Source organism: Athene noctua, chromosome 1 (genome assembly GCF_965140245.1).
Source record: "Athene noctua chromosome 1, bAthNoc1.hap1.1, whole genome shotgun sequence".
Taxonomy (NCBI): Eukaryota; Metazoa; Chordata; class Aves; order Strigiformes; family Strigidae; genus Athene; species Athene noctua.
In genome coordinates this window covers 23,332,998-23,356,939 of record NC_134037.1, presented here as the reverse complement: position 1 = coordinate 23,356,939, position 23,942 = coordinate 23,332,998, and the positions used below count along the sequence as shown (strand labels likewise).

General features: G+C 41.8%; 1 protein-coding gene across 1 annotated transcript; it reads right to left on the bottom strand.

Moving 5' to 3' along the window:
• Window positions 1-12: 12 nt before the first annotated feature.
• On the bottom strand, window positions 13-18,440 carry ALKAL2 (ALK and LTK ligand 2). Its single transcript, XM_074895712.1, has 6 exons — window positions 18,343-18,440; window positions 16,969-17,300; window positions 14,418-14,471; window positions 14,240-14,320; window positions 11,801-11,867; window positions 13-4,042 (listed from the first exon to the last, which is right to left on the bottom strand). Exons 2-5 carry the CDS (start codon window positions 17,225-17,227, stop codon window positions 11,803-11,805), a joined length of 459 nt encoding a protein of 152 aa, XP_074751813.1. The 5' UTR covers window positions 17,228-17,300; window positions 18,343-18,440; the 3' UTR covers window positions 13-4,042; window positions 11,801-11,802.
• Window positions 18,441-23,942: the final 5,502 nt, after the last annotated feature.

The window sequence follows — 23,942 nt, the reverse complement described above, 5'->3', positions numbered from 1 at the left end:
TCAGTGAGGTAATAGTTCATATATGATAATATAGCAGTGTCATCCTAGTATCATTAGACAGCCTTTGGCCTGGAGCTGTTTCATATTGAAAGCCTGCTATGCTAAAAGAACTGGCTACCCCCAGACAGATGTTGCTCTTAGCACTGTTTCAGAGCTTAGGCAAGCAAAACCTGTGTGTGTGATCAGGATCCTGTGAAAATGGGTTTCTGTATCAGTTTAAATGCTCAGTCAAAGAAGAAGTAGTTTTTGTTCTAGTACCTTTTTATACTAATAAAGATTAACTCAGTTCAGAAATAGTGATTGATGTTAATAGGACTTCTCCACCTAGTCTTCCTTTGGTCCTGTGGTCAGTTTCTAGCACACTGATAAAAGCACATGTAACATAGCATTTAGTTTGTTTGAGGACAAAACAGGTCAACTTAAAAGCCTAAATATGACATTTGCATTTTTTATCTCATAGTAGTAAAATACTCAAATCCATGCAATATAATCAGTGAGAAATTTGCTATAATCGGTGTTCCTATGTGCTGTCAGACAGTATTTTCAGATTTATTCAGGAGAATGGATAGCCTGTCAAAAGTGTTCTCTGAAAGTATAGTTCAACCTGAAAACAGTCCATCTGTAATACAAAGTTAACAGGCAGATAATAAGTAGAAAGTTCTGCTCTAGGACAAAAAATTGGATGTTTTGCAAAAATCCATGCCTGTCTGTCTGGACATCAGCCTTCATTTCTGCCTTTAGAAATGTAAATGTACTGTGGTAAGTAATGTAACTTGATACCATGATAATTTTCCTATTCTGAATAATACCAACATTGGTATGTTAAAGCATTACTACATTATCTGTAAAACTGGATATGTAAAACTTGCTTTCTTATTATTTACCCTTGGTTTTGCCTCTGCCTTCCAAACTAGTAGAGTAGCCTCTGTATGTCACCCACTCTGCCTTCTGGGAGAGGAATGCATTTTGACAAGAGGAGCCTGGTATTCCTGGGGAGGGAGGGAGGAATCCTGGTGTCACTCTGAGTGTGCTGCAGCCTGCACCATGGGGATTAAGTTTCCTGGGACTCTTGCTGTAGAACAGCTGTGTTTGTGTTAGGGAGGTTTCCGTTTTGTGGTAGAATTTCAATCAGACAGAAAGCTTAAGAACCTGCTTACAAAAAGGCAAGTGGTAGATGGAACACTTAAATGCAGAAGTCAGGATCTTTGTGCATTATCGCAGTACCAATAGTTTTGACTTTTAAAGAACAAGCTAGGAATTTGCAAGTTAATAGCTGTTTCACTTGAGGGACAAAGAGTAATGTATACAATATTTCAGGTCAGATCAAGCACTGACTTTGGAAAAATTATTTTCCATTTCTTTTATGAATTCTTTGACAAAATAAATAAGGGAAAATGATGGGCAATTAGGGACAAACCATCTTACTTGTGCTTTTATGCACTAACCTCAGAAGTGAAAGTATTTACGTATAATCCAATGTTATTCTATGCCAGAATGACCATTTAAAATATTACAGTGACAGTAAAAGTAACTCAGAAGACTGGCAATGTGTTGGTTTCCCATTCATGGCCAAATAGGAATTGAACCTAGAGTTTCTTACATATTAAAGTTAAGATTGAAAACTCTTAAATCTTTGAGCTGCTGGGGTAACAGAAGGGAAATAAAAGGGTATGGTTATTTACCTTCACTAGGCTTAGGAGTCTTCCTGCATAGTGATACTAAGTCAAAACTGTTTGTGTTAAATTCAGATGTTAAAACTTTCAGCCTTCAGGTATATTTTTAACAATCTATTGCCTAAATAATTCATTAGCTTTACTAGGAGGAAAAAGCTGATTGATTGGTTCTATCCTCGGTTTCTCTTGGAGGACGGGAAGGAGAGCACCATTGTATTTTAAAAGAATTTGTAGAATACAAGAATACAGAAAGGAATTGCCGTCAGGAAGGACAGTTGCACAGTACTGTTATTTGGGATGTGAGAAAAACAGTGAATATAGGATCAATACACCAATTGTGTGTCATACATACGACTGTTCTCTTACAGGTTTAAAATATCACTCATGAAAAATGTACTGTTGAATGAAAAAAATACAGAACTGACTCCTCCTTCACCCTCTCCCCCACCACAGCTTGTTTTAGTTTAGGTAGTAAGCTTATACCCAAGACTAAATAATAAAAAATCTGCTATAGTATAATTGTATCTTCTGTCAAAGTGTGCTGAATGATGCTAAAACTAGAAAAAACTTCCATGGGATTAATTTATTTATATACATTTATTAAGTCATTAAAGAAATTACTATTTTCCTTTTACAAGGAAGTTTTCGAGGAAGTTCACCCAGATTTCAGGTGTCCTACTACAGAAAGAAAGATTTATACTAATTTAAGCTCCTCTGTCAAGTAATATGTTGTGATCTGATTTCAGTTAGTGGAACCAGGGAGAAGCACCAAGTTCCAGCCACATGCTTACTGCAGATGAGCAGCTAAGTGTATCCTATAGCAGTAGATTCCTTTAACTACCAGTTTTTTGGTATGCCTGTATTACTTCCATTGAGAAATGAAACTTTAGCATTTAGTGATCACTGAAAGCAAATACAAAATATGTAATTCTCCCGTACTAAATACAGCCATGTTCTAGGATGGGATTATGTACTTCTGCCATTTTTTTCTTTCTTCTTCTAAAGAGCTAGATGCTGAAGGCTCCTAAGTGTGAATTGCAAGAATCCCAGCTCCTAGCTATTTCTCAGGGTCGGGAGGGGTGTGTTTGGTTTTGTTTTTACATTTTGTGTTTTGAATTTTGAATTCCATTGAAATGGAAGGTAGAGGCCAGTATTAAGATAAAAGTACGTGAGGTTCATCTACTGGCCACACATAAAAATTTTCTTCCTGTTTGAGACATTTTATTACAACTAGATTTAATACTGATTTAAGGAAGAAATGCACATGTGTATCAAGTCTTCTTGAGTAAGTGTTCACCGACTCCTTAAAAATTTTATGATACGAAAATGATTTATTGGACATTTACTGTTTATATTATCTTGCACTGTCATGAATAGACTGCAGATATTTTCTGAACAAAACCAAAGAAAAAACCCCAAAAGAACTGTTTGTCATAAAAAAAGAGCCAAATTTATAATGCTGTAGAGAATTGGAGCAGCCTTGTGGTCTGGGCATTTTGTGGGATTGGATCACACTGATCGGTCCATCCTCAGAAATCCGTAGACTGGACTTCTCTGAGGTGGGTGTACCTTTCTTTCTTACTCTAGTGAACTGTTAACTGGAAAGAAAATTAAGTGTGGATAAATGATAGTAGCTCCTGTAAGATAGCTTGTTTATCTGGATTCAGTGAACAGAAAGCAAACTGAGAACTTAATACCAAACACTTTATTACTTATGCTTGTTATTTACAGTATTTACATATTGCACGTTCGCTGGAATGTTTTATACATTTATTTATATAAAGTAAATTAATGGCAGCTTGTGTTTGTGTACAAAATTCATGCTCCACTGTCCCAAAAAATATGTCTACTTGGAATTACGTTCCTGTTTGTCATGCAATTTTTTACTCCTAGGGTACAATGTGACCCCAGTGCAAGTCTGTTTTAACCAAACTTTTAAAAAATTGCATGAGCATGAAGGATATCAAGTGACCACAACTACTGTGGAGCAGATCTTTAGTAGTTCTAGATATACAAACAAACGTTCCTTAAAATTGTAGTATTAAGCAATAGAACATCAACATTCTTGGTGAAATATTTGTGTTTACATAATTTTTGGCAGCATTACACATCGGTTGTAAAGTGTGTTTTTAAGGATGGAGCATTAAGTACTACTGGCAGTTATACTACTGTAAAGAATGTCAATCTGCAAACTGTTGACAACATACAAAACGCATGTTAAAAGAATTATGGGAAGTAGTCTGTCAATCTGCAAAAATAAATCTCTTGTTCACAATGGAGTATGTTATAAAGGTAATAAGTTCTATTTCCCTGTTGGTTTCCAAGGCACTTCTCTTGGTTCTTGGTGTTTCTTTTCCTGGTAATAGCATCTGGTGGATTAAAAGAAAGAAGAAAATTGCCTTTCATCATTTTTATACTCACATATGTTTAAGAATGTATCATATAAAAAACAGTAAATAAAACTGGAGAATTCAGTAATAACTTTGGAAAGCTCCAATAGTACATTTCTGATTTAGCTCAGTTTAGTTTGTATCAAGGCTGACTGCTAAATTATGGTTTTGTTTGTTAATCAAGACTGAAACTTTGGAATATGGTGCCTTTTTGTGCTGGTTCATTTTAGGTAAATGGATTTGGAAATACAGTTCCACCTATTCAAAATGTGCTCGTAGTTATGTGTACCCTGTTTCTGAGAGCAACTGTGAAGTCAAAAAGTTAATAAACCTCAAGGATAGTATTAACAGATTACAAGTTTCTGTCTTAATAATGTCTCGGTGTCAGGAAGCTGTTGATACTTCAAGGTTAGGTTTGAAGGATCTAGGAAGGATTTGATGTTTCATTGGGCCTATTAGTGAAGAAATTTGCACTCACATAAACAAGAAACAAACAGATAATTTTCTGAGATTCAGTCATATAAATAGAGCCCTGGGATGTGCAAACACTGAGGCAACACAAACCAAGTGGGGGCTGCAGTGCTTCAATTTGCTGCCTGTTCTATTAACTCTTCCTGGAATAGTTTCTTGGAATGAAATCAAAATCACTGATACGAAGTTGTAGGTTTCCACATTGTGTATGTATGTATGTATCTTGTCTGTGCTCTAGAAATGTTCATTTAAACGTTGAGCACTGAAGGTTTCCACAGCCCTTTTTGCCCACACCTTTAAGCCTTCTGAGAAAATGTAATGTAACCATCTTGGTGTATACATATCTAGGGGTCCATTCTCTCTCCAGTAACTTCTAAGTTTTTCTACATTTTCTAGATAGGTGACCATTGAATGTTGCAAGTCTACGTAGTTCCATGTGTTTCTAAAATAACCTGTTAATGCCCTTATTTTGAAGTGAAAAATGCACTATGCCTTTTCAGTTGACAGGAATTGCATGGGTAAAAGACACTGCTCTTTCAGCTGAATCTATTCACATGTAGCTTGTGTGTCTCAACCAGCAAAAGACCATGTGGGAGATACAAAACAGTGGTTCTTTGATCCTGGAGTTCTGCTGATGTCATTTTTCACAGTTAAAACTTTCATGTTGCCTGTATGAACATATGTCACTTTCTTTTCCATGGTCAGTGTGAATTCTTTGATATTTTGAGTTTCTCTACATTTTTCTACTGCGTAAGTATAATTTGTAATAGAATCATCTGAATGCAAAGTCAGCCAGACTTGACATAATCCATTGGAAATCAAGCTACCAGTGCATACAGGAATACTTGTTAGTAGCATTTAAACATATTTAGTTTTGCAATTTTTTTAAGCTATTAGGAAATGTAATAATGTTACAGAAAAGCTTAATGTAATTTATGTTTTTTTCTGGCTTTGCAGATAGGACAAATATTTTTTAAAAAAAAAAATCCTTACTTAAATAAATTTAAATAAAACTTAAATAAATTTTCTTTGTCTTGGATTTTCATCTAGCTTATTTTCTGTGTGTATGCCCCTACTGTACCCTATTTAAACAGTGTTGTTTAAAAGTGATGTTTAAAACCAAAATAACATGCTTTTGGTTTGATCAGTGTGTGGTACAACCGGCGAGTTAAACAGAGAATTTAATAGTTTTTTTCAGGACTAATGGGAATATGCAGCTCACTGAGGGTGAAAAACTGGAAGTGGACAGGATGCTCATCTGTCGTCTCACCTATACCTGCTTTTGTATGGGTATCTCTGGAAAATCTCAGGGTCTTAGATTCCCAGTGCTCAGCTAAACTGCGGTTTTGTAAATCCCTGGCATTTTCAGAAACACTTGAAAGGTCCTCAGATTTTTAGTACTGATCAATCTGTTGGTTTTATTTTTTATTTCACAGAGTCTGTTACATGTATCAGTCTAGGAAAATTAGACCGGAATTTAGCTGAAGGATGGTGGGTAGTCTTAGTGAAGATCCTGAATACTATTTGACTGCAGTATCTGTTGAGAACATAGGTAGCTATACAGCTCCTTTCTCCTCTTTTGATTCTTAGTTCTGCTTTGCTAATGCAAATTAAAACCAAAGAAAAAAAACAAAATGCAAACCCAACCAGCAATATTAGCTGAAACCAACCAAACCATAGAATTTTTCCAATTTTAAAAAGCACAAATGAAAGCTATTGTAAAGCCGTATTACAGCTTTCCAAGTTTGGTTCTAGGCATTATCTGTGCCTGATGATAAACTCTGTAAGAGAAAGCTAATCTATATAAGAGAATAATTTAGTGTTTTAAATATCAATATAAACTTTAAAATATTGCGCGAGTAGGATTTTGTACCAGAACTTCCATGTGGTGACATCAAAAAATTCCTTCCCCAAGTATGAACACCCAGGTGGAAGTCTGCTCTGATGGGAGCGTCAGTCAGCTCAAAGAGATCCGTGCATTGGAGGTGATAAAGACCTTAGTGTTACAGCTGGTGCTAGCCACAGAGATCCCATAGTAAGGAAAACTCAGAATTGCCTCTTAAGAAAGTTGGATTATGCCACACTAGTTAGCATGAACCCTGGCTGCCTATCTAATTCAGAGCAATAGTTCTGATTAAAGTCTTACATTTGGTTACCTTGGGAGCTACCTGTCACCAAGCAGAGGTCATTGAACATGTCATGGGAAGTTGCAGATGATGGATCAAGCTCTACTTTCTAGAAAAAGGGTGTGCCTTCACTGAATAATAGGCAAAACCTAGATCTTAATTAAACCTGCACTTTTATGAAATGAAAGTGACTTGACATTTCTTGAGTGCACTTGATGTTAGTCTGGATAACAAATTGTGTTAGAGAAAGCAGTTAAAGGGCTGTTGTTTCCATTGTTACAAAACACTTGAAGCTAAATTTAAGAGCCCAAATATTCTGGTTTAAGAATAGTTTGAAATAGTATATAGTACGGATATGGGATATTTTGTGTGGTATTCGGTTTTCTCTTTATGTATTTAAAGTGTCCCAAGTTTATCTTGTATTTTCATGTTTTTTTAATGTATATTACCAGTATGGTCAATACATCTTCAAAGGTTTACACAGATTTTTCAGAGTTCCAAAGGAAACTTCAGTTATCAGTGTGCTTTTTAGGAATTTTATTAGTTTATTATCTTTAACCTTCATATGTATATATATTTATTCTTGCCCAATCATGTACTTTAAGCAAGAAATACTGTATCTATTGCTTTTCCTTTAAATATAGTTAATTATATCTGCTTCTCTAGGAAACAAGCAACTGATAGATTTTTTTCATATACTTTTTATAGTATATAAAGCTCATTTTCTCTGCTTCTCCCAAGATTCCTATGACTTAAACAGTTTTACACTAATAAATACTAGTGGTGCATGTCACTAGTTTTACTTTGTTCATTTGAAGTTACTGTAGAAAGTTTTAAAAAAAGTTAAAAATACATAAATATTTGTCAGTATAATAATTAGAAGAAATCTTCAGAATGGAAGTGTATAATCATATGTGATAATGCAGTCCTTAGTCTTTGAACTACTCCTTACAGTACAAGGAGGTTTTAAGCATACGTTATGAGATCAGTGTTGGTTTGTAGCAAACACTTAAAGAGCAGGTAGTGGAAAAGGGAGGGCACCAACACTTGCCATTTTCAAACAAAAGCAGTAACATCTGTATGACTGTAGCCAAAGTAATTGTGACAAATGCTGTCAAAGAGGCCAGATTTTCTTTTTCAGATTCATCACCATCTGTCACAGGAAAACCACAAGATGTGAATAGGGAACTTTAGGTGAAGACTTCAAGAATCTTATTCTTGACATTTCTGCTGCAGATACAGACAACATTGTTGGATGTGTCTGCATGAGGTGGAGCAAAGCAAGCATAGAGTATAGGAACTGTTTGGGAACTAGGAGAAAAATGAGTCTGAAGAACATAACAAAAAAAGGGCAGGACTCCAGCATAGCTGTGTTGTACACGAGAAGGTGCTGCAGAATAAAAGTAGTCTGAGACGATGCTGGTTAGCAACCCAGGGAACAGGCCTGGGTTGCTGATTGGAAAAAAAGAAGAGGACTACCGAGTGATGCGGTAATACAAATATGCTGCTGTGGCTTTACTCCTGCAACCTCAAGAGGTAAAAGTGCTGCTACTGGGCCCCCTGCGTTGCTAGTATCTGTGAGACAGGCAAAGTGTGAATGTATGCTCTAAAAAAAGAGACAGAAGATGGAGCCCAGTTACATATGTGTAGGATGAGAAAAAGTGGAGGGTCCCTAATACACGAGTATCGCAGATTCCCACCCACCTTAGGTATGTATTGTGACAGTAACAGATGCTTAATTCCTTTGTTCACATCTTATTTTCTTGTTTGAGCTTATCACTGAGTTTCAATGTCTTGTGTCCTTTAAATCTACAGTAGTCCAAAACGCATTTTAAGTACAAATAAACCCCAAATCTATCCTTTTTCTTCCCTCCTAGTTGGTCTCTAAACATGGATACGTGTCTGTGGATCTGAAAAATCCACCAAAACTACTAGTTTGCCAAAGTATCAAAAAAACATAGTTCATCTATAGCCCAGCCCACTTGTAAGCCTCCAATAAAATGAAAATCAGCTACTGAGCAACACAAATCTAATTTGTTGGGAAAAAAAAAAGTAGTTGTGGATAATTAAGAATGTGCTATTTCACTAGTTTATAGGAGTTTTAAAAGACTATTTTAATTGTATTAGTGATCACAATTAATATAAATGGTCAAATTCTACTTGCGAATTTAGACCTTTGTAGAGAAGTATCACGTAAGAAAATTTTGTTACCTAATATTCAGGAGTTAGTCCGAGCTTGAGAACTGATACTAGCTAGTAGCCTTATGGCAGAAACCAGAAGTATTTACCTATTGTCAGACTAAATAACTCTTCTTACACTAGAAAGCCATTTTAAGAAATGGCTTTGAAATCTTGTCTTGCTATGTGTAAGTGGTACTATGTTCAGAACTTTGAAACATCTTGAATACACCTTGGACTAATGATAAATATACACTTTGTGGAGAAAAAGGATGGTTTAGTAAGTGGAAAAATACAAAACCCATTTCTCTACAGTTTGGTCTGTGAAATGATGAAAACAAATAAAGCTTGCATTATACTTTTCTGTGAGAGGGTATGTCTAACCCACACAAATGTAACTGATGCAGTAGAAAAGCTTTGAGAAGGAAGGATGGTTAATTTTATGGAGACACCTGTGGATGTTAAGGCCTATGTGGTAGAGAGAAAGCCTTCCTTTCTACTACTAGAAGTTGTTTAAGAGTGCTGACAGTATTAATGATTGTGTGGAGAATAGCAAGTGGAGGCTTGTTACACTGAAACTTGCCTACTAGTTGAGCAAAGGAGTTGTCTGGCAAAAAGAGATGGACTTCTTTTAAATAGACTACCAGCTTGAGATGGGAGCGAATTTAGTTACTGTTCCTTTGTATTATGAGTTTGTATTTACATGATAGGATGTAAAGATACAGATCAAACTTTCTAAGGAAAGGGAGAATTCCCTACTCTGATGCATCTGTATGGGTAACAATATTATTCACTTACTGTTCACAAGTAAGTATCATTATATAATAGCTAATTTGTTCCTTGCTTTCTGGATTTTACAATTGAAAGGTTGAATCCCTGGCATCTTTCCTAGTTAGATCAAAGGATTTACCTGTTTGCTAACTTATCTGTCCTTACACTATTGTATTAATTGTACTATTAATTCATTGTTTCCGTGATTCCATCCCTAAACATAGAATGTATGGATAAGAGATTCATCTCTATAGCTGCATGTTTCAGATTAAGATAACAAGTAATGTAACAGTTATTGGACATTAAAAACATTCTCCATTGAAGATGGATTAGTTTCAGTATATTTTAGGAACTCAGGCAGAAAAATATTTGAAGTGTTGAGTTTAACGTAACGTCAGGATGCTGAGTTACTTCTAATGTTTTAATGTATTACCTCTGCCCTGGCCATTAGAAAAGTCTTTTCTAATTTCTAGCTGGAATCCTTTCTTGTCGCAAAATTAAACAAATTATGTCTTATTTATGCACACTGGGTAGCGAGAATGGCTTGTAACCACTTTATGAAATTGAATAGCTCCATCATGTTTTCCTGCAGTCTTTTCCTGAGGTGAAATAATCCCAATTCCTTTTAATTGTGCTTGTAAATTGAGTTTTCTAGGTCTTTGGTCATCCACGTTGCTCTTCTTTGGGCTCTTAGAAGAAGCACCCATATGTCTTCATGGTGTTCTTAATTAAATACAGTATTCCAGCAACAGTGATGATTTCAGGTGTTTATAAACAGTGGTTCTATAAATAAATTCCTGTATGTTGTCTTTTTTTGTGTGACATGGTTGACATGCTTACTTTGTGATCCACTGCAACCCCTACATTTTGTACAGAACTATGTCTAGCTATTCACAACTTAGCTTTTATTTCTGCAGTTGATTACTCCTGTATGACTTAATAATTCTGCTCTTTCCTTTAAATTTTATCCTGTTTTGAGACTATTCAGGTAGCTTTCCAATAATATTTTCAATTTCAAGATTGTACTCTATCATGGTTGCTTCTACACTGCCATCCATAAATATGCTGTCTTCTATCACCAAAGTTATTAATGAAATTATTAAACAATACCATACCCATAATGAAGCTGTGTGACTCTGCTCAATATTTTTTTCCAGTTTGACAGTGAAGCACTAATAACTTACTTGTACTTGTTTTCCAGACATTTGTACATTTATCTTGCTCACATTTCCATAGCTTGTGAGAATGCCATGCAAAAAGGTGTCAATGCTTTAAAAAAAATAAGATGCTTAACATCTATGCTTTTTCTCACTGACTCTCTCCACAAGATGTGTATTTTGTCAGAGAGTGAAAATATCTTGGCTTGACAGCATTTGTTATTGACATCCATACAGGTTCTTACATATCCCTTTGTCAGAGGTCACATTTTTGTCTCAGGTAAAGGTTGAGGACAGAATGTACATTAGTCCTTTTGTATCCTTGCATGTCAGTTTTCTAGAAAGAGATAGTTTGAAGTACTTTTTTGGTTGGTTGGCTTTTGTTTTATTTTGGTACATGGTGAAATTCTCCGAGTATCTGTAGGAATTAGAGGTACGTCTAAGCAAAAAGGGAGGGAATAAACCCATAGACATGAGAGGTGAACGCAATGAAAATCCCAAGAAATCAGAATAGCTTACAGTTAGTTTATCAATACTACTAATAATACATTTTAATTAAATTACTATAAAAGCACCTGCAACCTATCTGCATTTATAAAGCTTTCATGTGTATAGCTATGTATATATTAACTCATACTAAAATGTACACCATGGACCTACAGCTGCACATACAAAAGGGCTGCTGCTGCCAGTACAGGGAATGGTGCACTGAGTCAACTCTTCACAAATAAGCTACAGCTGTTGTGTTTTGTTCTGTAACAAATTCACTATCTGCTAACTGTATGCTGCTGTGAATAATTCACAGCTGATGCATGTGGACTTTTATATAATGACTTCGAGTAGGGGGTACCCTTTATTTATTGTGAATATTAGCCAGATTAAGCCAGTTACTTCAAGTACTCTGAGAGGGGAATGGGGAATACCTTAGGCAAAGGACAACTGTGACTATAGTCCTATAAATTCTCATGTATGAAACACAAAATCCACTGCTTTGCTGTGCAGCAGAATGTCATTACTGTTATGAAAAAACTTACCTTTATCCTTCCATGCACATTGGGCTTACTGCCAACCGAGTAAGAAGCCTGGCACATCTTTTATAGTCTGTCATGAAAAAAAGACCATAAATTGGTTACTAAAGTAACCAGTTTTGCCTTTAAAAATCAAAATTGGTAACAGTGTGCAAATTATTGTAATAAAGTTCAATGAACATCTTCATTTGCAAGAGTATAGAAATCAGCTCCTTAGACTTGGAGTGTGTAAAAACTGCGTAACCGAAAGCCCTATCTAATGGCACATGTAACTATGCAACTGACTTCTGCGTATGTACTACCTATAAACAAATACATGAATGTGCTTGGAGGCTCTCCAAGTGTACGTATGTATGAAAATTTATACATCTGTGTCCGTGCTTAAATGTGGAATCTAAACATGTGACTAGTATTTCCATACTAGAGGAAGAATAAGCAGTGCTCACTCGTCTTTGAAACCTAGCCCTCAGTCAGCAAGTCTGTCAACTTAATACTAAGTACTGCAACTCTCCTATAAATTTTCTTCCTGGAAAAACTGTTAAATTAGACAAATAACATCTCCTAGTCATAGAAGTTTTAAGTGCAGCCTGAGCCACATCTTACAAATTTATTCATAACTGTATCAATTTTAATCTTAAAACTAGTAAAATTTTTTTTTCCACCATATTCCTACTGTTAGCAGTTCTTATTTTAGGTACCTTCTGCTTTTTTTGTGCATTCATAATAAGGGGTAGAACCAATGCAAAACTACAAAATCAATCTTTTTTTTTTTTTTCTCTAATATGGCAAACAAAGCAATTATTGTGTAAGTTGGTTATGGACAGACAGCAGAGTGAATTACTTTCAGGTGCCGATGATACTATGCCGTGCAAAGTACTAGAAGTTATACCAACAAAATGCTTTTGTACTGCATACCACCATGTTGCAGCATCACAGATGCTTTTAATTTCTCTGTTGTTTGCCCTTTGAATTTCTACATAGAATGAACAGTAAGTATTACCTGAAATCAGGATATTATCAAAAAGTAACATCATGCATGTCCATGAAGAATTAAAGCAGGTTGTTTACCACATTTTTCTAAAAGAAAGTTACTTTAAGGAGATGCTAGTCAGTCCAGTCTGGTGACTGATGTTGATTTTCGTTAGGCATTACTTCATTAATGAGTAACTACATCTAATGTTTCCTAGAGATGCAATGTTAACAATCCCCAACTCACAGCATAGATATGCTATAATTGCCATTCATACAAATTGTCCTCCATTACCCAGACATTATGTTGGCAAGTATGTCACCTGTCAGGAGTAAAAGGCTAATTCAGACTTTAAGACCAACTAGTTTTTAGCTTCACAGCTTGGAGTACTCATTAGTGCTGAGTCAAATGATGTTTGTGTGGTGAACCTTATGAAAAAGTAATATGATTGTTTTGCTTGTTCAAAACAGACTAGTTATGAACAACTTCCATCTCCATCCATGTAAACAGAATGTGATCTGGTTAGCCATTATCTAGAAATCCTTATCTTTCCGAAGTATTCCTAATCTGAAGCCTTATAAATAGGAAAAAAGCCTGCAATTCTTCCCAAATATGCCTTTAAAATATACTGGGCTGAAATATTTATTAATACTTAAAACTTGGAATCTGTAACTCTTGTTTCTATTCCCAGCTCTGCTACTGACCCAACTGGTTGACCTCAGACAAGTAAAATAAAGTGTGCTTCCATTCTGAAAAGGCTGTACTAAAATAGCATCTGCTTGCTCAACAGGTCCACCTCAGTATGAATCTGGAGTAACATCTACTGACTGATAAATGTCAGTGTTTGAGTTTGGGGTTTTTTTTTAACTCTCTGTGCTGTTAACACTGATGAGATATCATAAGCTGCATTTTCTTATTTGTATCCATCAGCATGGTTTTTCAAAAGATTTTTTTTTTTTTACTAAGCGTTAGATAGTTATGCTTTTGTAATTCACTGAAAACAAGCATTGCAAAGATCCACTGCCAACATCCCTGGTAGACTGGTAGCTGAATAGTCAGAATATAAAATGTTCTACATAAATAATGAAAAGGAAATAGCCCCACCTACATTTCTGATCCTATCTTGAATTTGAAGCACTAGCAATTAAATATCAGAGGTTTGCAAAAGGAGTCATATGTTCCTATGAAAAACAAACACCTCTGGTTTGGAACCGAAGAGGCATACACATCAGTACCTAAGGAAGCAGTGTTTACAGCCATTCTGTGCAGCGTATTTTGCCATGAAAAAGTTGTGTTTTCCTCACTGTAATGCTGATGCTGTTCTAGCACAGCTGTAAAGCGTACTTAGTATGTTAGAGCACTCCAAATTCTTTATTGCAAAGAATGTATTGTAACATTGTATCACTACTGGTATGTTATATAGCTATTTTAGAGTTTTCCGTTGTTTTATGAAAGTCTCTGGTTTTGGTACTTACATGCTGGGATGGTGCAGTCCCTTGTATTGTGATAAAGCCGATGAAAGTGTTTACTACATTTTGGGCTAAAGTAGAGTGGACCTGAAATACAAAGAAAAAAATCAGTTATGAATCAGCACAGCTCACAGGAAGAAGAGTGGTATGTATGTGAAATGACCGATGCAAAATTAAAACATACCTGTTAAATGCTTTAAAAATTTGTCTTTCATCCTCAGATCTCTGGGAACTATTTCTGTTGGACAGAAAAAAAAAAAAAAAAAAGGAGTAGTCACTCTGCTGCACTGGAACTGTGCTTGCCAAGCATAGTATGAGGACAGGGAATAAACTCTGTCCAGCAAACATCACCACTACACCCTGAGAGATGCACAGAGGTTGGAAGTCATTTGCATACAGTAGGCCAAACTGCAAGCATTGTTTCACGTAAGAAACCACTGTAAAATGCACTGTGAAACACTGTGATGATGGAACAAAAAATGTCTGTTAGGTGTGCAGTCATTAACACAGATGACGACTAACTATAAGTCAGATTTTAGCTCTCTATGAATTACATTACCAAGTTTACCTATATATAAATTCCTCCAGAAATTTTAGTTTGGAAATGACATATTCCACTAGCAGTAAAGACCCAAAGATATATTCAAGTTTGGTTTAGTGTCTTCTAATTCTCATGCAAATGTATCCATTCTTTTGTCACAGGTATGTCTGTACAAGCACTGTCCTGTGGTAATCGTGAAACTGGATTGATGTACTTATGTACTTACAGGAATCTTTTTTTTTTTTTTCCCTCTAGCAGTAAATAAAATTCACAGGAAATTATCCCAAGCAAATTGCTCTCTCCTGGCTCCCTCCGTTTGTGGTTTACCGCCTTGCGTTTTGTGTTCAGCAGATGGCAAAATGAAACTGGTTTACTGAAATCCATTTTAGCCCTAACCCTTTCTTGTGTCTTCCTGATTTACAGCTATCTTTGATTGCTTTCTGTTACGAACTCTATGCTGATAGCTTAGTGCTGATTGTGTGTGGTACACTACATGGTGCTTTATTTATTTGACCATAAATGCCAGAGCAGCCTTTTTCATTCCCCTGACACCTCTTATCAGATATAAAGCAGAGAGCATTTCCATCCAGATCTGATTCACTTGTGAGGTTAGACACTTCTCGAAAGTCATTCTTCATTTACTTCTAACTTTAGTCAGTGTAAGTAAAATTGACCTTATCATATTTGACCTAATTATGTCATGAAGAGCATTAAAAACACACATGCTTCACTCAGAAATTTCCCGTGGGACAGGCTCACTGGGAAATTGATGCCAAAACTGAAATGAAAGACTCTAAGCAGTAGTTCCTTTCAGAGTTACTGGGAATAACTCCGTTTTAATAACAGAATGAAAAATCCTGCTTAGGAGTCAATGACACCACTAACTAATCTGCTCTGAAGTAGGTTTATTATTTATGTAGATAACTGTTCAGCACAAACCAGAAGTTTTGCACCAATATGCTGATGCAGGGTGGCCAAAAAACATTCCCACGTTCCATGTTGAGATTGAGATGTGCAGATCAGGATTCCCTGCTTAGCCTGGCCTCTTTAACTTTTCAACATTTATAAAACAAAATGTTCTCACTATGCTGATCTTAAGTGGAACAAAATTGTCTTCCTTTGTATATTCATTAATGATCCAGATGGAGAAGTAACATTTTCATGACAACCACCAAAAATGCAAATTGTGAGGATGTTTGAATATGGATAACAATGAAGAAAAGGTACAATGAAGCTTTATGAGATCAATAAAGCAAAAATAAGTAGCACACTAGCAAAAGTAAAGTCAGTTTGAAAGAAAGTGAGTAGACATCTGCTGGAAAATATTCAGAAAGTCACTTTCAGTAGGAGGGATAAGATAAGCAGCAGTAATGCTGTAGGGGTTTGGGAATGACTGAAGAGTAAATTAGACATGGCAGCAGCAGAAGCCAAATCAACTTTCAACTGGATGCACAGAAGTACATCACGAAACTGAGCGGTAACTATCCATCGCTATGTGGCGTGGTGCGACTGCTTCCGGATGCTCCGTACAACCCTGGGCGTCTTACAAACAAACCTGGGCTTTCACCGGAGGTCAGAGAGGAGCCACTCAAAGGAGTGGAGGGATGACTGCAGGAGTGTCCCGGGGTGGCCATAGCTGGTACAGTGACTGAGCAGTACCCTGTTCCAGTTCCCTAGTATTTCAGAGGTGCTACCTCGGAGTACAAGACGGACTAACAAGCAGGGTGAAAAGTTTAATGAAGCTGAACTGCAGGAAAAACTTGTAGATGTGGAATCTATTAAGGATGTGCTATAGTCCTGCGGGGGAATCCTTGCTAGGGTCATTTCCAAGCAAGACTTGAACCACACATATTTTAGAAAGTAAATTTCCAGGAAAAAAAGTGTTTTCATCTCTTATTTCTTTGATTTCAGCCCTCCTCAGTCTTTTCCTTTATTAATCGGTTTCGTTCAAAGCTGGAAGTCAGACTTTCAGTTGAGTACATTATCCAGAAAGGAAGAGACTCTGAGATGTGAATGGAGTTTTTCCATTCCACATGTGCCGTTTGTGTCTGTTTCTGATACCAAAGGAAATGTGCAGGTATTTTGAAGGGTGAATTCTTGATATAAAATCAGTAACCTGATGTGATTGATGTCTCATTCACCAAGGCACCCTAGAGAAAAAGAAAGATCTCCAAAGTCATGGACTGTGACTTACCAACTCTCTGCTCATCCTGGTATCCTCCGTAGTCTGCCACTTCCCTTCGATCTAAGTTATAGTCGTGCTTGGAGAAGTACTGCACCCCACTGTCCTTCTCCAGGTGGTACCTTTTCAGTTCCTGAATGATCTCCATGATTAGATTTAAGAGACTTTGCCGGTCTTTCAAATCTGCGGAGTCAGTTTTCTCTTTGCAATATCCTGCAGAGAGCATTAAGAGCACCAGCCCCAGCAGCCCAGGAGACCTCAGTCCACTCATTGCAGTCTGACTCGAAGGGTGCCGGAGCGGACGGAAAGGAAGGATCCGCCGCTGTGGGAGGCCGCCTATTTCACTGGAAGAGAAAAACGGGGGTGGGTCGGAGGTGGGGAGACTCCGGGGGGTGAAATCTGACACATTACGGGAGGAGAGCGCGCAGCCCGGTGCGCGGGTTGCCCGGTGCGCGGGTTGCCGGTCCGGAGCGCAGCCCGCTCGGGCAGTCCCGCCGGGCGGCGGGGCCCGGCAGCGCGCGGTGGGTGCGCCTCGGGCCGGCGGCGCCCGCCCCGCCCCAGCGCCGCGGGCAGCGCCCCTCCGGCAGCCCGCGCCCCCGGCGGCCCCGCGGGCGGGGGGCTGCGCAACCGCGGAGCGCGGGGGCGAGGGGTGCTGCGGCGGGAGCCCTCTCTCCCTGCGCCCCGACCCCTCTCTCCCTGCGCCCCGGCGGAGCGGATCCCCGGGCGCGACGGGCTAGCGGCGCGGACCGCCCCGCCTCGCCCCGCCCGCGGCCGCGGAGCGGAGGAGCGCGGGCGAAGGGCCGCAACTTTCCCCTAAGTTGTGGTTGGTTTTTTTTTTACTGGAGAGCCGCGGCAACTGCGCACCGAGCGAGCTCCCCCCCCCCCCCCCTCCCCGCTGCGGAGCTCCGCGCCGCGGCTGCGGGCAGGAGCGGCGGGACGGGCGGTGCGCGGCTGGGGGGCGGCCGTCCGGGGGCAGCCGTTCTGGGCAGGGCGCGGCAACGCCGGCTTCGCTCTCTCGGTGCTTTCGCCCCCCCCAGCTCGGGGAAGGGGCCACCCCCACGGGGAGTAGCAGGGAGCGGCAGCCGGCCGCGGCGGGGGACGCTGCCTCGGCCCCGGAGCCGCTGGCCTTGGGACGGCTCAGTGCCCCCGCGCACACGGCAACCCCGCGCTGCGGGCGGCCGCTCTCCCCTCTGCCTCCTGCGGCGGGCGGCCGGCGGCCCCCGCCTCCCGCCCGCCCGCGGGCTGTCACCGGCGTGGCCCCGCGGTGCCGCCGGCCCCGCCGCCCGCAGCGCTCCGGCTCAGCGGGGCGGGAGAGGTGGGGGCGTGGGGAGAGCGAGAGAGAGACGGGGAGGAAGGAGGGTTGCTGGCCCTTCCCGGCCGCTTTACCTGTCTCTCGGTCCCAGAAGCCGGTGTCTTCCCCCCGGGAGCCGCTCCCCCGGGTCTCCCCGGACGGCGGTAGCCCACGAGCGGCGGGGAGTCCAAGTTTTGCGCGGTTGGCCCGCCCGCCCCCCTCCCGTCCCTGCGCTCCCGCCGTATCCACGAACTACTCCATCGCCGCCAGTCCCAGCGCAGCCGCTTATATAGGCTATAGGATGGACATGAGACGGCAGATAGTATCGACTTGGAAGTGGGTGGAAAACAATAAAAGTCCACTTGGCAACCTCGGGAGCGTCGCTGCTTGCACAAGCCCCCCCTTCCCGCCCTCCCTTCCCTCCCGCCCCGGTCCCCCCCGTCCCTCCCCCTCGCTCGGCTCTCCCGGGCAGGGCTCAGTCACTCCTTCGCCTCTCTCCGACGTAAGGAGACGGTCCCAAGCGTGTGTGTGGGGAGCGGGAGGGGGCGGCGGCAAGAAGATGGGGACGGGTCCGGGGCGGGGGGGGGCGCGCCTCGCCCGAGCCTTTAATTAGAAACGCGCTGAGGAGCCTCTGAAATATTCATGGCCTTGGCGCGGCTCCCCGTCAGGCGGGTCCCCGGCCCCGCGGCCGCAGCCGCCGCGCTCCGCGCCGGCCCCGCGGGGGGCCGGGTGGCGGGGGGCGGGCGGGGAAGCCGCCTGTGTACCGGGAACTCCGGGCCGGGCTGCGGCGGGGAAGGGGCGGTGTTGGGGCGGGGGCGAGCTGCCGGGGAAGAGGAAGGTTATTTTCCGCTCCCGCTGACCGGGAAGCCCGCGCAGAGGTGGCTGGAGCGGGGTCCGGGTGGAGGAGGCGGGCGCGTCGCCTTTCTCGCCGGTTCTTGGCAGAGGCAGTCCCGGGTGGCCGGGCGGCTTCCTGGGCGCTCGGCGCGGCGCTGCCTGGAAGCGCTCCCGGCGGGGCCGGGTGGGGTGAGGAGGAGGAGGGCGAAGGCAGCGGCAGGAGAGCCCCGCCGGCTCCCTCGGCCGCCGGCTGCCCCAGCAGAGGGTGACAGCCCGCGCCAAGGGGGGCCGGCGGGGCAGCGCCTCCCGGGAGCGCTGCGCTCCCCTGCGGAGGCCGGTCCCCTCCTGCCACAGCCCCCGCCCCAGAAGCAGCGTGCTCGGCCCAAGCCGCCCGCCGCCCTCCCCGGGCGCCCCTCGGAACGTGTGGCGCGGGGCGGGCGAAACCCGATCCGGCTGAACTTTCCTGTTTACTTTGATTGTGTGGACAGACCTCTCCCTTGGCAGCGGAGACGGGCAAACACGGGCCCGGGCCGCGCGGCGGGCGCGCTTCCCAAGCCGCCACAGCCGGCGGGGCGGGAGCGGGCGGCGCTCGGGGCCCGCCTCCGAGGAGGCGGCGGCGGCCGAGCCGCGGGGCGCACTCGGTAACGGCGGCCACGGCCTCCAACCCCCGCCGCCCCCCCCGGCCGCCGCGGACAGGTAGCGCGCGCGCCGCGGGCAGCGGCAACGGCGACCCCCAGCGGCCGCGGCCGAGCCGGGGCCCCCGCGCCGCCGCCGCCCGCCGCCAGGCGGCGCTCAGGGGCGGGGCCGCCAGGCGCGCGGGGCCGGCGGCGGCCGGTAGCGGTGGCGGCCGCTGCCCCTCGGCGGAGCCCGGCGGGCGGCAGGAGCGGGCCGGGCCGGCGGCCGCCAGCTGCCGGCAGACCACGGCGGAAACGGCGATTTCCGCTTCACGGCACTGCCTCGGCCTCGCTTTGTGCCGTTGAATTCCCCAGCTACTCCTTTATTATTTTTACCTGTATTGGCCGATTTGGCTTTCCTTTAAAAACAACATAGGAATGGCATGTAGGTCTGTTGCCTCAAAAACCTTAGCCCATGCCGTCACGCTGAAGTTCACTAAAAGAAAAAAAAAAAAAGGAAAAATGCACTGCATGATGAAGAAAGACACCCAGAGGCAAGACTGATCAAGAAGGCTTTGTCAGGAGTCCAGAGTCCCTCCTCCTCTTCGGCTTTGCGGTTTGTTTCTAGTGACCTTAAGACTCGAGGAAAAAAAGAAACTGAACGAGGAGTTCCAACAGTGAGAAAGAATGGCCCTTTGCATGGCAGGACTTGGTATGGCTGTATTTACAAGTTAGTCATGCCAAATATTGACACGTTAGGATCACCTAATGGAGATAGGGCAGGTGGAAAACAAGCCAGGTAGTATGCAGCCTGGTGTTCTGGTTCCACAGTTACGTTCACCCAAAGTGATCTCTTTGGAAAAAGGCTGCAGAACTGAAAGAAGTGTTTGGGAAGTCAACTAAACACCCGGTGGGTGGGTTCTCCCCTTGCTTGTAACTACAATTTCTGCGTCATTTTTGGTCACCATCCCGTAAGGAAAGAGCAGCCTGTGTTCTGAGTGCACACCAGTTCAACTCAGGAACACTGGGCTGCGTCTTTCCTAGTAAGTCAGATGTACCCAGGCATCTCTGTCACGTCTGGCACGGAGAGCAGCTGGCATGGAATGACATGTGAGCTGTTGAATAATACGGCTAATGTAGCTTTCTTCCTTTTGAAGAGGCAGTGGACATTATCAGAAAACTGCGTTAACCCCTCTTACGAGGTAACTCCACCATGAGTCTGGGAATGGGATAGCAGGCATGGGCCAAAGACGCACCAAGGACGAAGTAGCATCATAGATAATTTCATTCCAATGCTCAGGAATATTCCCTTTAAATTTATTAGTATATGCATAGACTCAAAGTACCATGGAGATATTAACTGAGATACCAGGTAGATAAACAAACAGCCTGTTGCCTTTCTTTGCATGCAGAAGCTGAGGCAAGGGTCTATTTTGAACGGTTTACACTGAATTATACAAAGATGTGTAATAGCTCCCATGACAAGTGGAGTTAGTTGAAATTCACACTGATAGATTTAGGATGATAATTTAATGTTCCAACAGTATACATTTTCTTAAGTACGTTTTCTTAGGGCTCCATCTAAACTAACCACCTAGATGTTAACCGCCTAAATGCTACCAAGCTCCTACTCTGCAAATGTATTGTCAAAACTGCGATGCCCGAGACTTCCACCCACCTGAGGCTTCTGAAGTGAGTAGGTGTGCTGTTTGTCATGACTGCTCACACATTCTTGGACTTCTTCCCTGGATACCGGGAAGGACCTGACCCTTTTCAACACTAAGCATCCAGGATGGTGAAGAAAGCATTCTTCTGGGATTTACAAGATGTAAGTTTTAATCCCTTCAGGCAAAGATGAAAGATGAACACACCTTCCCAGCCAGGACAAAAACCTGCTTGCTTTCCTTGAAAGAAGGTGGAGAGGGTGATATGAAACCCTGTCTCAAAAAGCAACATGAGTCTGGGAGAGCTGATCATAGAGGGAATGAGTATTTTGGCTTGTCTTGGAGGGATAGATTTCATTTAAAAACACTTGGTGCAATTTTTTGGGCTTAATTTTACAGGATGTCAAGTTAGTGAACTCTTCCGCAGTCAAATTCTATGAATAGATAAATTTACGGTCTTATAAAAAATGCCCTATCCTTAAAGTAAACATTGTGATCCTCAGAATAAGGAACTTGTGAAGTAAGTATACGTAAAAGAGAAGATCAAATGCAGTATGTGATGGATAGTTTTAACCGTTGTACTGTTCCATGTTCCCTTGGTGGTTATGAAACAGAGGCAATACATTTGGGATTCGGAGCAAATGACAGGCAGAATTTCTGTTTTTGTTAAATAACACACATAAGTCACTGGTTTCACCTATTCCATTCTATTATGCCATGCTAGGAAAGTAAAGGAACGATACCTTGACTTCTTTTATTTACCTGGTGATGTGAAAATGAGAAAATATGTTCTCTTAGGTTCTGTCATCTAAGACTGGTGAAAATTTCATGCTAAGAGCCCTACAGTTTTCAAGCATGCTCTTGTTTTAGCTGATTATAACAGACGTAAGGATTCCTATCTATATTTAATAAAAGCAAGTGCAACATTTTCTGAAGTGATTGCAGAGCAGAGCTAGTTGTCTAAATCAGGCTCATAACCAATACATGAACTGAGTGTACACTTAGGAGAAAATTCCAATGGACATCCATAAGACTAGACTATAAAAATGCTTCTTGTGTTGCTCTTTATTGACCCCAGAACCTCAAAACAATATTCTGAAATACATTTTTTCCTTAAACATCAGATCAACTTACAAAAAATCTTAAAAAGTCAAGTTGCACTGTTGGTTTAAAAATCAGACTTCTCACTCCGCACAAAAGAGGTATTTAATCTTCAGGTTACATGTCAATCCTGCTGGAGATAAACATGATGGAATGAGATGGGACTGCTAATTCTGTTGGGTTAATTGAGTGGGTATCAGTTGACAAAGCAGCTGGACTTCCAAAATATTGATCACACACATGGAATCTACATGTGTGTTAGTTACTTTTTAAATCTATATAGAAAAATGCGTACATTGCATTCAACAGATTATACTTTCCAAAATCTCTGCTCCAAGTTATGAAAATGCAGAATATGTTTTCAATATAATGTATTGTACATAAGCATAAAATAATATTTATGCACCTGGCCCAGTCATCTCTGTGAGCCTCCAACTCTCAGAGGCAATGCCCAATGACAGCTGCTGGGGAGAGTAAAGATGAGGCATTAAGAATTCCTTTAGCACTCAAATCAGCCAGAGAACATATGTAACTAGAACAAAAACTTCAACAGATGTTAGGGGTATTAAAGCCAATTGAGCATTTTAAGGGCTTTCCCCACTTTCTACCTGATGCAAATGCCAACAGGATTAAAATCCCATCAATCATCACTGCAACCAAAACTGAAGAACTTTGATACAGTTCCCAAATGTTTTATCGGTATTACACACAGGGCCAGCTTGATATTTGGTAGAAAGTTTTTTTTAAAAAACCCACAACAAAACCCCAGATTTCTGGCTATAACTTTTCTCTGCAAGTAAATTTAAGGCTAAAGACAGTTCTGAGTTGGCCAGTGCACCAGTTATTGAGCCAGTTTCAAAATTATCTTCAGTCGGCTTTGCAGTGCTGCACCAGTGCAACAGTGCTGCTGCACCAGTGCAAAGCTACTGTGGAAATGCTACTGAACCAGCAGGAGGAAATTTAAGTCTTATGAGAACAGGCACACATTTTATAGTTGCTTTTCATGGTCTTCAAAGTATTCCCTGAAATCTCCAGAGGCCACCCCTCTAAATTATTCTGTATTTAGGTTTTCAGAGATACTTTATTTTGCACAGCAAAGATAAATGCCTCTGAGAAGCAAGTCTTGACTGTAGACTATTGCCTAGAGGAGGACACTAACGGAGGGTGGGGGATTAATCCCATTCTAAGAAACTATTTTATACAGGCCATAAGCAGTGCTATAGCTACTGTGCTATATATGTGTTCACTGTTGAATCGTATCTTTTCACTTAGAGTTATGTAGCTGCAGCTGCAGAAACTGCCTTTCCACATCAAATTAAGACTATGAGTAAAAACCCTAGCTGATGTCTCCTTAGCTGGTAGAGTGCATTACATTTTCTGGCCTGTGCCAGAGTAAGGAAGATGGCTTCAATGTACATAAGAACTCAGTAGTTTTAGAGGCAGAGTATCTTCCTCTTTCATTCCCAACCACGGTTCTTAGCT

Coding starts and splice junctions, on each gene's coding strand:
- ALKAL2 (XM_074895712.1), bottom strand. CDS start 17,227: ATGAGTGGACTGAGGTCTCCTGGGCTGCTGGGGCTGGTGCTCTTAATG. Junction 14,472..16,968: donor CCAGGATGAGCAGAGAGTTG/GTAAGTCACAGT, acceptor TCTGTCCAACAG/AAATAGTTCCCAGAGATCTG. Junction 14,321..14,417: donor ATTTTTAAAGCATTTAACAG/GTATGTTTTAAT, acceptor TTTGTATTTCAG/GTCCACTCTACTTTAGCCCA.